This window comes from Amblyraja radiata, chromosome 4, assembly GCF_010909765.2.
Source record: "Amblyraja radiata isolate CabotCenter1 chromosome 4, sAmbRad1.1.pri, whole genome shotgun sequence".
In the NCBI taxonomy this organism is placed as follows: domain Eukaryota; kingdom Metazoa; phylum Chordata; class Chondrichthyes; order Rajiformes; family Rajidae; genus Amblyraja; species Amblyraja radiata.
Genome location: NC_045959.1, coordinates 110,902,371 through 110,917,701, shown reverse-complemented (window position 1 = coordinate 110,917,701; position 15,331 = coordinate 110,902,371). Strand labels below are relative to the sequence as shown.

The 15,331-nt window shown below is 47.3% G+C and overlaps 1 protein-coding gene across 1 annotated transcript in view; it reads right to left on the bottom strand.

Moving 5' to 3' along the window:
- itga9 (integrin subunit alpha 9) overlaps positions 1-15,331 on the bottom strand; it is a 377,946-nt gene that overhangs the window by 262,080 nt on the left and 100,535 nt on the right. Inside the window, exon 14 of the mRNA XM_033020414.1 lies at positions 6,251-6,405. Within this exon, the coding sequence (XP_032876305.1) occupies positions 6,251-6,405 (155 nt within the window). The remainder of the gene's footprint in view (positions 1-6,250; positions 6,406-15,331) is intronic.

Below are 15,331 nucleotides of genomic sequence, written 5' to 3'. Positions count from 1 at the left end.
ATCAGCCCTCAGCGCGTGTCCCGTGTCAAACCGTCCCAAAGATTCACCCTGACGTACTTGGGGCCCAGCATGGGTCTTTCCGCTTGAGCCAAATCCACCGGCTGCTTCTTTCAGCCGCCTCTGAGAGTGATCTTATGGTCTTCCGCAGAGCCTGACCGTGGATTCCAAGCTCCTTCAGCAGTCTGATGGTAGATGACGCAACAAATCCTCTGCATCCCACTTTAACTGGATAGACTTTGGTGTTCCAGCCACGCTGCGTTGCCTCTGCTGCAAGCTCTGCGTAACGCAGCTTCTTACGCTCATAGGCCTCCTCAACAGAGTTCCACCATGGAACTGTGAGCTCTATGATGTAAGCAGTCTTCTGTGAAGGGGACCAGAACACCAAGTCTGGCCTGAGGTTGGTGGAAGCAATTTCAGGTGGAAAAATTAGTTGTCGGCCGATGTCCGCCAGCATCCTCCAGTCGCGGGCCCTGCATAGGTTTCCTTCTTCTGGTCTGGTGGAAGGATGTTTAGATGTTTTCTGTCCTTCTTGGACAAAGGTTGTTGCCCTTAGGGGGGGGTTGCTTGCTCTCGGAGGCAAGGAGTTGGTCGCACACCGCATGTTGTCAAGGGCTGATGCCCGGCTTTTTAGTACCTGATTATGCCGCCACATGTATCTCCCTTGTGTGAGGCTGGTCTTGCAGCCTACCATGATGTGTTTGAGGGTCGCTGGAGTTGGGCAGAGGGCACAGGTTGGATCCTCGCCGTACCACTGATGGAGGTTCTTTGGTGATGGAAGCACGTCATAAGTCGCTCTGATGATGAAGCTGATCTTGCTTGCTTCCATTTCCCATAGTTCTTTCCAGCTGATCTTCCTCCGCTCCACACCTTCCCACTGCATCCATTGCCCCTGTTTGGCAAGAGAGACCGCCTTTGCACTTCTTGCGGCCTCCTCTTGTCGCCGCACCTCCTCGACCACCAATGTCCTCCGCTCTGATGTTGTGGCCTTTCGCCAAGTTGGTTTACTTGTCGTAAGGCCAAAGCCTCCTCTTCCCTGCTGGACTTGCCCCACGATGTCTTTGTGCCTCAGGGCTGATGAAGCTTGCTGTACTGCATCAGATGGTGTCCACTTCCGGCCAGTTACTAGGGGCGGCGCAACAGCACTGATGGTCTTGTCTCTAGAGTCCCTCAGTGTCATCTGGAGTCTTACTTTAGAACACTTGTATTCCTCTGTTAGACTAGTGAGAGGTAGTTCCAGGACCCCTTTGCCATATAGGCCGATGTTAGTTAGACATCGTGGGACCCCGAGCCATTTCTTCGCGTATGAAGTTATGGTTCGCTCCATCTTCTCCACAGTTGTTATTGGGGATCCATAAACGGTCAGTGGCCACATTGTCCGAAGAAGGAGTCCAAACTGTATGCACCAGAGCTTCAGTTTCCCAGGCAGTAGGGTCTGATTGATGTTCTCCAGGCCATTGACAATTTCTTGCCTTAGTTGTTGCACTTGCTCTTTGTCCTTGAGACTTGCGTTGTACCATCTGCCCAGGCTTTTAACTGGCTGCTCAGACACTGTTGGTATTGGGTCGTCACCGATGCAGAACCTTGTGTCTCTAAGCACCCCCTTGACTATGGAGATGCTTCGAGATTTACTTGGTTTGATTTTCATTCGGGCCCACTTGATGTTCTCCTGCAGCTTTCCAAGTAGCCGCTTGGTGCATGCTGCAGTAGTGGTTAGTGTTGTCATGTCGTCCATGTATGCCCTGATGGGTGGCAGACGGAGCCCAGCCCTGGTTCGTTCACCGCCCACCACCCATTTAGTACTTCATATGAGCCTCACTTATAAAATGGCCGACTTCTTAACTTCATAATTTTGTCCCTTCTTTCAAGACTCTTTCACTCCCCTGTTCTGCCCCCCAAAGGATAATTCTCATTCTTCTAAATTCCAAATAACTGATAAGGCACAGAGAAACAACTTGTTCTATTGGGGACATGAAGGGAGTAATAAGTTTAAAGTCAAACGAAAACAATTCAGCAAAAACATCACTATGCGTTTCTTCAAAGGGTTGTGGAAATCTGGAATTCTTGTGCTTATGCATGGTCGATTGAAAACCGTTTGGGGATAAGTAAACAATGTGGTTAACTTAAGATAAGGTACAGTTCAGCCATAAGGCAATGAATAATAAAAACACTCAAGGATCTGAAATGTACTTTCCTTTTGGAGAAAGTGAAAGCCGACTGGGTGATTGTTCCTGTTAATTCTCCTAAAATATCTGCTTATGACCAAATCTACAAAGGGCCTGTCACACTTGGCGATTTTTTTCGGCGACTGCCGGCATCATTGACTGGCGTATCAGAGTCACCGAAAGATTTTGAACATTTCAAAATCCAGCAGCAACAAAAGAAAATGTTGCGACACTTGAGGAAACACGTCATCACGCCATCACGTCATCACGCTTGTGATGCCAGTGCCTCTTCCTGCCCACCAGCAACGAGGGACTGCACCTCCACACAGAGGCCAGGACTGAGCTACCAGGATAACCCAGAGACCGGCAGCACTACCTCTTCGAGCCCAGAGCTGAGCCACCAGGATAAGCCAGAAATTGCTCGCGCCTCATCGCAAAGCAATGGTGAACTGCAGGGAGAAACCTGAAATTGCCACTTCTTCTCCTTCAAGACCAGGACAGTCGCCGGGACAAGCCTGAGATCGCGAGTCCCACCGCACATGCTCGCTGCCAACGAGGGACAGTGCCCCATGTGGTCCTGGACTTTGTTACAGTATATAAAACATTTCACGCGAGTTCACCCTACTGAGAGTGTCGGTGTGGTCACTGCCATCCCTGATGCATCTTTGAGATTATAATCACTTCTCAGTGCGACAGGATGGAATAAATCCCCAGGTTTCAAGCATTTTCCAGATCATGCATGATAACCAAAACAGTAAACATGCAAGGATCAAACTAAAGGAAGAAAGTGCTGTGCAAATCCCTGATCCACCAAGGTAATATTTTAGTTATTATGAATGAATGAATAAGTTTATTGGCCAAGTATTCACATACATGGAATTTGCCCTGGTGCTCCACCCGCAAGTGACAACGTGACATACAGTGACAGTTAGCAATGATACATAAAACATTAAACATTAATAATAAAACATTATCGATTAAACATGTGAATTAAATAAAATACCAGAGCAAAAGGAGGCTACAGATTTTTGGTTATTGTGTAGAGCTACTACTCATGGGAAAAAAAGCTGTTTTTATGTCAGGCTGTGGTAGCTTTGACAGTCCGGGGTCGCCTTCCAGAGGGATGTGATTTCAAAGAGTTTGTGGCCAGGGTGAGAGGGGTCAGAGATGATCTTACCCGCTCGCTTCCTGGCCCTTGCAGTGTACAGTTCGTCGATGGAGGGAAGGTTGAAGCCAATAACCTTCTCAGCTGATCGGACGATTCGCTGCAGCCTCCGGATGTCGTGCTTGGTGGCTGGGCCAAACCAGACCATGATGGAGAAGGTGAGAACAGATTCTACAATGGCCGTTTAGAATTGGACCATCATTGCCTGTGGCAGATTGTGCTTCCTCAGTTGCCGCAGGAAGTACATCCTCTGTTGTGCCTTTTTGACTGCGGAGTCGATGGTGGTCCCCCATTTAAGGTCCTTGGAGACGATGGTTCCCAGGAACTTAATGGATTCCACAGATGTGACTGTGGTGTTGTTGATGGTGAGTGGGGTGAGGGGAGGGGGAGCTCTCCTAAAGTCTACAATCAATTCCACTGTCTTAAGAGCATTGAGCTCCAGGTTGTTGCGATGGCACCAGGACGCCAGCTGTGTCACTTCATGTCTGTAGGCTGATTCCTCCCCATCCTGGATCAGTCCAATCAGGGTTGTGTTATCCGCAAACTTGAGAAACTTAACAGAGGAGTCAGTGGAGGAGCGGTCGTTGGTGTAGAGAGAGTCGAGAAGAGGAAAGAGTAAGCAGCCTTGCGGCGCTCCTGTGCTGAAGGTTTGCGGGTCCGATGGTGTTGAATGCAGAACTAAAATCAACAAACAAATTCCTCGCATAGATCCCCTGGTGGTCTAGGTTCTGGAGGATGAAGTGCAGGCCCAGGTTGACTGCATCATCCACAGATCAATTGGCCCGATATACAAACTGCAGAGGGCCCAGCAGGGGGTTTGTGATATTTTTCAGCATGGCCAGCACTCGCCTTTCAAGGGTCTTCATCACTACAGAGGTCAGTGCACAGGCCTGTAGTCATTAAGACCAGTAATCCTTGCCTTTTTGGGTACAGGGACAATAGTGGAGACTTTAAAGCAGGCAGGGACAGTACAGGTTTATAGGGACTGGTTGAAAATGTCTGTGTAGACCGGTGCCAATTGTTCGGCACAGAGCTTGACAGTAGAGGGGGAAACATTGTCCGGTCCTGGAGATTTCCAGCTTTTCTGTTTCCTGAACAGCCGCTCCACCTCCTTCTATTTTATTGTTGATGATGGAGAAGTGGCCAATGTACTGAATTGGTTTCAAGTTTGCCAATAAATCATCTGCCTCAATTATTTCCCATCAGGCACCAATTACTCTTGCTTAGAACTGCTGAACAGTATCGCTTGAAATAAATTATTTGATTGATAAAGTTAAACGACTGGATAGGGTTGGACTAATTACTCGGTAAGAGAATCCAGGATAAGGCATTTAAAATAATCATTGCATTGCAATAAGGCATTACTTACCACCTTGTGTTATTTTTGGCTTATGTTGATCCACTAAAAATAAGAGTTAATCTTCCTTAAAATAGCACTGTATTTATACCAGACACACGCCAAGTGGAAAGTATTCCAACTTGTTCAAAAACTATTTAAACATTAACACAGTGAAAGGAATAAAAGGATTCCCATTAAAACTCTAGCTCAATTAATTGCCCAAAAGTTGTTTCATTCTGGCCAACAACTACTTTTTAAAAAAAATGCAATTCCTAATCAGCTCATTGATAGTTATGCCCCTGTCCCACTTAGGAAACCTGAATGGAAACCTCTGGAGACTTTGCGCCCCACCCAAGGTTTCCGTGCAGTTCCCGGAGGTTGCAGGTGGTTTCCGGAGGTTGCAGGTAGTGGAAGCAGGTAAGCCTGAACGGACCTCGGACAAAAACCTTGGCAGGGTGCAAAGTCTCCAGAGATTTCCGTTCAGGTTTCCTAAGTGGAACAGGGGCATAAGCTATTACAACAAGATAATGTCCTTTCAGGTTCAGTTGTAAAGAGGGGTCAGTGTGTTGGTGTGGTAGCGCTTTGTGGCAGCGGCTCGACTGCAGTCCGTCCGTCTTTTCTTTCTTTTTGTCCCATTAATTGCATGTTTTTGGTTTTATTTTTTAGATGTGTATATGTGGGGGGGACGGACTTTTTAAAACTTTTTAATCTCTTCCCTGTACGGGGACCCGACCTTTTCCCTCTCGGGTCTCCGTTGTCGTTGGGCCTAACATCGTGGAACCGGCGGCCTCCAACCGGAACCGACCTGAGGGCTCCAGTCGTGGAGCCTGCGGACTCACCATCGCGGAGCTGGTCGATTTCGGAGCATGGAGAGCTGTGGTGACGCATGGCTGCGACCAGCCTTCGGAGCTTCGGAACAACAGGAACTCGCGGGTCCCTGGTGGGAGACCGCTTCTCGGAGCTCCCGCAACGGCAACTTCTCCCGCCCGAATTGCGGGGTCAAAATGACCCGGAACAGGGCCTGACATCGCCCGGTGCGGCTTTAACGGCCATGGGACTTGCCATCGCCCGCCGGGGCCCTAACATTAAGACCCGGAGCAGGGCCTTTCATCGCCCGGTGCGGCCTTAACGGCCGTGGGACTTACCATCGCCCGCCGGGGGCTTTAACATCGGGAGCCCCGGTCGCCTCGGGTGAAGAATAAAGAACAGGGAAGAGACTAGAGAGACAAGACTTTTGCCTTCCATCACAGTGAGGAGGTGTTTGGAGACTCACTGCGATGGATGTTTATGTAAATTGTGTTAATTGTGTGTCTTGGGGGTTTTTTTGATGTTATGACTGCAGGAACGAAATTTCGTATGAACCATGTCTGTTTGTATGACGATAAATGGTATTCTAGTATTTTATTCTCACGGCCCTGTAAATGGTTTTGAAATATTAATGAAACTAATTTTTGTGATTCTGTTCTAAGTTGGTGAACCTGTAAATACATGATTACGTCAATTTACAGTTCAGCTAACCCAGAAAATGTTCGTGAGAGTTAAAAAGAACACTAAAAACATAACAAGCCATCATTTGACACTTACCTATTTCACCTGGGACCTGCTTGCCATGAAAGCGGAAACAAGTCGTAACATTGAAACAGTTGACGGGCTGATAGCCATCATGGCACTGTGGAGCTGTGATGTTAATGGATTCAGGAAGCAGAATAGCAATCTGCACGGTAATAACTGGACGAGCTCTGTAAAGTAAAAATATAACAAGAATACTTTCAAACCTGGATCAATAAATCATAGTAGAAACTTTCCTTTTCCATACCACTCGGGTCATTCCCATTTCCCATTCCAGAGAAGAAGTCTAGAGTCAAAGGTGTTTTATTGTCATATGTCCCAAATCAGAACAATGAAATTCTTACTTGCAGCAGAAGCACAACAGATATGTAATAATAGTACTGTGATAATAAATAACAAAAAATAGTTTGTATGTAACAAAAAACAAACTATAATAGCGGAAAGACAAAAACAATGTGATGTAGTTCAGAGCTTCTTTGGAGGTTGGAGTGTTTAATAGTCTGATGGTTGTTGGGAAGAAGCTGATCTTTGATGATGCTGGCTGCCTTTTTGAGGCAGTGACTCCCGTGGATCTCTTCGATGGTGGGGACGCCAGTTCCCACGATGGACTGGGCAGAGTTCACCACTTTTTGCAATCTTCTCCATTCGTGGGTGTTCAAATTGCTGAACAAGGCATTTATGCAACCAGTCTACATATATGCTCTCTATTGCACACCAATGGAAATTCAAGAGAGTATTCGCTGACATACCAAATCTCCTCAGTCTTCTAAGGAAACAGAGGCATTGATGGACTTTTTTTCTGATTACATAAATGTGCTGGATCCAGGAGAGATCTTCAGGGACATGCACGTCCAGGAACCGGATGTGTTTTACTCTCTCCACCACTGTACCATTGAAGATAGGTTTGTGGTTTTACTTGCATTGACAGCAAGTTTGTTGTTTTGGGGAAAAATTCAAAAGGAACCTGAGGGGTAACCTTTTCACACAAAGGGTGGTGGGTGAATGGAACAAGCTGCCGGAAGAGGTAGTTGAGGCAGGTACAATCGCATTGTTTAAGAAACATTTAGACAGGTACATGGATAGGACAGGTTTGGAGGGATATGGGCCAAATGCAGGCAAATGGGACTAGTGTAGATGGGACATGTTGGTTGGTGTGGCCAAGTTGGGACGAAGTGTCCATTTCCACATTGTATTGCTTTGTGGCACCATTCGCTCAGATCATTCAAATAGGTCACCCTCCTATAATCTGACTCATCGTCATCTGTTTTTCGTCCAACAATGATGGTTTTGTCAGCCAATTTGAAGATGGAATTGGAAATGTGTTCAGCTACACAGTCATGGGTGTAGAGTGAATAGAGTATGGGCCTGGGCACACAGCCTTGATGGTTATCAAGGAAGAAGTGTTGCTGCCAATTTTTACTGATTGTGTTCTGTTAATCAGGAAGTCAAGGATCCAATTGCATTGGGGTGCACAGAGACCCAGATCAGTGAGCTTATAACCAGGTTGGAGGGGATGATGGTGTTGAATGTCAAACTGTCGTCTATGCACAATGGCCTGTCGTATGTTTTATTATTGTTCCGAGTGGCACAGTGCAGAGCCAGCAAGACTGCATTCTCTGTTGACCTGTTGTGGTGGTAGGCAAATTGTAGTGTATCCAGTTTCTTGTTGAGGTAAGAGTTGATATGTGCCATAACCAACCTCTCAAAGTATTTCACCACCATGGATGTGTGTCACTGGTTGGTAGTCACTGAGGCAGCCTTACACATCTTGGGCAACAGTATTATTGATGCCCTTTCTTAGCATCTCAATAGTAAGATGTTGACATTTTCCACAAAAATTCTAGCCAGTTGGTTTGCACAAGTTTGAGAACACGACCAGCTATGCCACCAGGTCCAGGCGCTTTCAGAGTTCGCCTTCCTGAAGGATCTTCAGATGTTGGCCTTTATGACAGAGATTGGAGGCAATGGGGGCCCGGGAAGGCATAACGTTCTTCCTATCAAGACGTGCTCAGAACGCATTAAGCCCATGCATGATACTTCACTGTTGTTTGAGCTACCCCCTGGTTTGGCCTTGTGGGAAGTGGTGGCGTGCAAGCCCTGCCACAGTTACCGAACACCCGTCTCATCCTCTGGTTTAGAGCGAAAGTCCCCTTTAGCCTTTTTGATGGCCTTATCATGGTCATATCTGAACTTCTTGCATGAATCGGTCAACAGATATGAATGTCTAAGATACACAAAATTGCTGGGGAAACTCAGCGGGTGCAGCAGCATCTATGGAGCGAAGGAAATAGGCGACGTTTCGGGCGAGGTTGGGCGATCGTTTCGCCGAACACCTCCGCTCAGTCCGCAATAACCTACCTGAACTCCCGGTGGCTCAGCACTTCAACTCCCCCTCCCATTCCCAATCCGACCTCTCTGTCCTGGGTCTCCTCCATTGCCAGAGTGAGCAACAGCGGAAATTGGAGGAACAGCACCTCATATTCCGTCTGGGGACCTTGCGTCCTTATGGCATTAACATTGAATTCTCCCTATTTTGCTAGCCCTTGCTGTCTCCTCCCCTTCCTTAACCCTCTAGCTGTCTCCTCCCACCCTCCCATCCGCCCGCCCTCGGGCTCCTCCTCCTCCTCCCCTTTTCCTTCTTTCTCCCCCCCCCCCACCCCCCATCAGTCTGAAGAAGGGTTTCGGCCCGAAACGTCGCCTATTTCCTTCGCTCCATAGATGCTGCTGCACCCGCTGAGTTTCCCCAGCAATTTTGTGTACCTTCGATATTCCAGCATCTGCAGTTCCCTTTTGAACACTGAATGTCTAAGATCTGGTTCTCTGAAGAATGCAGACCTCCTGGTTAATCCAAGGCTTCTGTTTGGGAAACTCCCGGATGGTTGGTTAAGTTGGTGTAGAAGCCAAATCTATAGTTTCACAGCACAAAATCGCCACCTTTTTCGGACAAATTCCAAATGCCAATGTGTCAGGGTATAGGAGTGAGATCAATCAACTGACCAAACTGTGCCGGTACAACAAACGCTCTCAATGTCAGTAAAACCAAGGAACTGATTGTAGACTTTAGAAGAGGAAGGCCAAGGATCCACAAACCTGTCTTCATTTTCGGGACAGTGGTGGAGAGAGTAAAAAACTTCAAATTGCTGAGTGTGCATATCTCCAAGGATCTGTCCTGGAACCAGCACATGAATTGAATTGAATTGAATTAAATAAATTTTATTAGCCAAGTATGTATACATAAGGAATTTGCCTTGGTGCTTTGCTCGCAAGTAACAACACAATATACAGAAGACAATTAAAAATAAAATATTATAATTTAAACATGTGAAGAATTAAATAAAATACCAGTGCAAATGGAGGCTACAGACTTTTGGCTGTTGAGTACAGCTACTGATCGTGGAAAAAGGCTGGTTTCATGTCTGGCTGTGGCGGTTTTGACAGTCCGGAGTCGCCTTCCAGAGGGAAGTGCTTCAACGAGTTTGTGGCCAGGGTGAGAGGGGTCAGAGATGATCGTTCCCGCTCACTTGTAGTGTACAGTTCGTCGATGGGGGGAAGGTTGCAACCAATAACCTTCTCGGCTGATCGAACGATGCATTCATGAAGAAAGCCCATCAACGCATCTACTTAGAAAACTGAGGAGATTTGTTATGTCAAATAAACTCTCTTGTACTTCTACAGGTGTACAGTAGAGAGCATGTTGACTGGTTGCATCATGGCCTGGTTCAGAAACTTAAACACCTACCAATGAGATTATAAAAAGTGGTGAACAATGCCCAGTCCATCACAGGTACTGACCTCCCCATCATCGAAGGGACCTATAGGAATTGATGCCTCAAAATGCCAGTCAGCATCATCAGAGACCAGATCCTTCTCAACAACTATCAGACTATTACACACTACAACCTACAAATAGGCTTCGAACTACAAACGCTTGCGGGGTTATTATTTGTTGTTGTCAACATTGAAAGAGGCTATTCAGCTTGTCGAGTCTAACTTACCTACCAACGAGCAAACATTTGGGATGGGGAGGAAACTAGAGAACTTGGTGAAAATCTGCAAAGTTACCCAGACGAGGTCAGGATCAAACCTGTGATGTTGGAGTTGAGAGAAACCAGTACTATCTTTGCAACGCCATACCACGCAATCCACAACGGAATAACAGGAATTATCTCCAGCCGGTAAGTCATTGATATTAATATTGGTTTATTATCGTCATATGTACCAAGATACAGTGTAAACCTTTGTATGCTAACCTGTCAAATCATACCGTCATATGTACAGCCAAGCCACATAGTACAACAGGTAAAGCAAAGAGAAATACGAGAAAGCAGAATATTGCAGTTTTATGGCATTACAGTATCAGAGGAAGTGCAATCTTGAAGATGGCGGCGCTGCCTTAGCAGCTGCGGCTCGCCTGCAGTCCGTTTGTTTTTTCTTTTCTTGTTTGTTCTTTTGTCCTGTTTTAGTTCATTTTTGGTTTTATTATGTTGTGTATGTGTGTGGGTGGGGAGAAATGTGTTTTTGGTCTCTTCCTTCAGGGGGATGCGACTTCTCTTGTCTTATCCCCCATCTCCGTCTCCATCTGCGCGAGGCCTAATAGCGGAGCTGGCCGCTTCGGAGCTGGGGCAGCGTTCCAGCGGCAGCGGCGACCCGACCTCGGAGCTGTGGCGTTCCGGCAGCAGCGGCAGCGGCGACCCGAACTCGGAGCTGTGGCGTTCCGACGGCAGCGGCGACCCGACCTCGGAGCTGTGGCGTTCTTGTGGCAGCGGCGACCCGACCTCGGAGCTGTGGCGTTCTTGTGGCAGCGGCGACCCGACCTCGGAGCTGCGGCGTTCCGGCGGCAGCGGCAGCCCGATTTCGGAGGATGGACGACATCGTCGGGAGCTCGCAGGTCACAGGTTGGTGACCTGTTTTCCGGAGCTCCCGCAACAACAGCTTTGTCCGCTGGACTGGAGGGTGGCAGCTTCGGCAGCTTCGACCGCCCCGAGCCGCGGAGTTTGAACCGGCCCGTTCGCGGCGCTTGGATTCAGCTGCGGGACTGACTTACTTACCATCACCCGGTGGGGTCACAACATCCGAAGCCTTGATCGCCTCGGCGCAGAGGGAGAACAAGGAGGGAAGAGACAAGGACTTTAAGATTTTTGCCTTCCATCACAGTGAGGAGGTGCCTGGTGAACTCACTGGTGGATGTTAAATTTGTGTTTATTGTGTGTTTTTGTCATTTTTATTATATGTATGACTGCAAAACAACGAAATTTTGTTCAGACCGAAAGGTCTGAATGACAATAAAGGCTACTTTGGCTTTGACTTTGATCTGTCTTACCCCTCCATTGCATCTTTACTGAGGAGACTAAATGCTTACTTAGACCTTGTGCCTGCTGGCAGCATTGCATGCTCTCGAGCTGAACTCTGCTATACACATGACTTTCACGTTTACAGCTCCAGCATCACACCAGCTGCTTGGTACAGGTAATGCAACAGGCTGTGGTCTGCCTGCCTGCAGCAGAGTCATGCCTATCAGGTCAGGTCTGTAGATTTTGGCAATGCATCATCCCAAAAACAAATACCGCAGGACCAAGAGAAATGGGCCAAATCTTTGGAGGATCTTAAAGTATCGAAATCATTTGGCAATCTGATTATTTTTCTTGGCAGCACACATTGAAGAACCACTGCTCAGGTCTTAGTCGTTTTATTTATACAAAGTATTGGTTCACATTAAGCTATTATTGTAAACTCTCTACCCAGTGTTTCTTTTCAAAAAAACATGACCACCTCACTGAAAAGATATAGGGATGCAGGAAGAATTTTGCATTGATCGTACCAAGCTCATTATAATTGTGTGGACCACACAGTGACACAGTGGTAGGGGTGGCACAGTGGTAGGGGTGGCACAGTGGTAGGGGTGGCACAGTGGTAGGGGTGGCACAGTGGCGCAGTGGCTGGGCTGGCACAGTGGCGCAGCAGTAGAGTTGCAGCCTTAGAGCACCAGAGACCGAGGTTCAATCCTGATTACGGTCTCCCTGTGACTGCATGGTTCTCCCTGTGACCACAAAAACATACTGTTTTATAGGTTAATCAGCTTCTGTAAATTGTCCCTAGTGTGTTGGATAGAACTAGTGTATGAATGATCATTGGTCGGCACGGACTCAGTGGGCCAAAGGGCATGTTTCCACGCAGTTCTCTAAACTAAACCCAGAAAGCAGGAAGAGCAGCAGAGACTATTTAAAAGATGGCTTTTCAGATGTTTTGCCACTGTGTGGGAGGCAAGTGGCTGTTTTGAGAAAGATTGTGTTGAGGTTTAAAGCATAAAGAACCTGCCTGGTGGGGAAGCCGCTGAGCCCATCTCCTGCTCATCCCCAAGGATTGGAGAACCGGAGAAAAGGGTGGAGGGAGTCGGCAATGGCGGCAAACGTTAGACAAAGGGCCAGTAAGAAGAACCAGGGGTCTTACCTTCTGCGGGAGACGCTTCAAGCGCAGGAAAGGCAGAAGGTGTCCGGGCGAGGAGAGGGACAGCAGTTTGCCAGTGATCCAGATGGAGGTAATGGTGACAACGGGCCTTGATGGCCAGCTACAATTTGGACCTTGAAAATGGGGCCAAAACCTGGCGATACTTACATATGGACTCAGTGGGCTGTTTCTTTGACGATGTAACTAAAATGTCTGATGAGGGAAGAGCTGTAGATGTTGTCTACATGAATTTCTATAAGGCATTTGATAAGGTTCCACATGGTAGGCTGCTCTGGAAGGTTCAATTGCATGGGATCCAAGGAGGGCTAGCTGACTGGATTGAAATTTGGCTTCATGGAAGGAAGCAGAGGGTTACGGTGAAAGGTTGTCTTTCGGACTGGAGGCCCGTGACTAGGTGTTTCTGAAGGATTGCTGCTGTGGCAATTGATGTTTGCAGTTTATATTAATGATTTGCATGAGAATGTACAGGGCATGATTAGTAATGGGCCTGTCCCACTAAGGCAATTTTTCTGGGGACTGCCAGCGCCTGTCAAGTTGCCGGCAGTCGCCTGAAAAACTGGCAAATGGAACGGCGACTGTCAGAGTGGGACACACACACACATCACTTCCTTCACCAGCCCGTTATGCAGGCGGGGGACAGGGCAAGCAGGGGAGCGCAGTCTTGAGTGAAATTCACACAGTGCAAAGCCAAGGTGACACCACGATGAACAGAAAGGTTAGCGCTGTAATTAAGAGGGCTAAAGCACAGTGTATAGTAAGTCCTTTAAAAGAGGGGGGAGAGGGGGGCGAAGGAGGGAGAAGGAGTGGAGACAACTTTTAAGAAGCCAGAGATACACGGCTGTGAAGCTCGGTGGACATTAATATTATCGGTCGGTTATCCTTGGTTCTGAAAACTACTGCTTACATTTCTTTTCCCAATGAGCCAATAGAAAATCACCGGTCAGCTCCAACCCACGAGAACCTACAAGAACCTTCGACCTCCTGGCAACCCACCTACAGCTCGAGAATTCTCGCTACTCTTCATGGCGGCTTCATTCTAGTCGCTGCTAATTTTCAACGTTGAAAAATTCGCGACGACCTTAATGAGGCCGCGACTAGTTCCCAGAATGCGGGAACTCCTCACGACCATGAAGGCAACTCCCCGGCAACCACCTGTGAACATGTGGCGACCATGTGGCGACTGCTTAGTCTCCTGCAGTCGCCTAAAAAGTCGCCTAAGTGGGACAGGCCCGTAAGTTTGCAGATGACACAAAAGTGAGTTGGATTGTAGATAGTGAAGATGGTTATCAAAGGTTACAGCAGGTCTTGATCAGTCGGGAAGGTGGGCAGAGGAGTGGTTAATGGTGTTTAATGTTGATAACATGTGAGATGTTGCATTTTGGGAAGTCTAACCAGGGCAGGATCTTCACAGGGCAGGACTCTGAAGAGTGTTATACAGCGGAGGGATCTAGGACTGCAGGTACATAGTTCCTTGAAAGCGGTGCCACAGGTAGATAAGGTGGTCAAGAAGGCTTTCGACACATTGGCCTTCATTAGTCAGTGTTTTGAGTATAGAAGTTGGAATGTTCTGTTACAGCTGTACAAGGCACTGATGAGGCCACAGTTGGAGTATTGTGTTCCGTTTTGATCACCCTGTTGTAGGAAAAATATTGTTAAGCTGGAAAGCCGACAGAGAAGATTTACGACGATGTTGCCCGGATTTGAGGGCCTGAGCTATTGGGAGACGTTGGGTAGTCTAGGGCTGAATTCCTTGGAGTGAAGGAGAATGAGAGGGGAATGTATAGAGGTGTATAAGATCATGAGGGGAATATATAGGGTAGATGCATAGAGTCTTTTACCTAGAGTAAGAGAATCAAGTACCAGAAGATATAAGTCTGTGTGAGGGGACAGATATAATAGGAATCTGAGAGGTAGCTTTTTACACACAGTGGGTGGTAGGTAAATGGAATAAGCTGCAGGAGAAGGCAGTTGAGGCAGAAACTATAACAACATTTAAAAGACATTGGACATTGGAAAGGTTTGGAGAGATATGGGCCAAACGCAGGCAGGTGAGATTAGTATATAAAGGGCACCTTGGTTGGCATGGACAAGCTGGGCCGATGGACCTATTTCCATGCTGTATGACTCTATTAAATGTTTATTTCTCACATCGCCTGTTTCATATTTCCAAACTTTTAAATTTGTGCCCCTTGGTCTTTGAAGCATCTGCTACTGGGAACAATTTTGCTCTAATCTCTGATCAAAACTTGCCATTTTCAGATTTTTAACCTCTTGGTCATTATATAGGAAAGATGTTAAGCTGGAAAAGGTGCAGAGAAGATGTTGCCAAGCATCAAGGGCCTGAGTTAAAGGGAGAGGTTGAGCAGGCTAGGACTTTATTCCTTGGAGCGCAGGATGATGAGGGGTGATCTTATAAAGGTTTTATTTTGTTTAGTTTAGAGATAAAGCGCTGAAACAGGCCCTTCTGCCAACCGAGTCTGCGCCGACCAGTGATAGCCTCATACCATAGCCTGAGGCCAGTGATAGCCTCATACACTATCACTATCCTACACACACTAGGGACAATTTACAAACCTGCACGTCTTTGGAGGAAACTAGAGCACCTGGAGAAAACCAATGCAGGTCACGGGG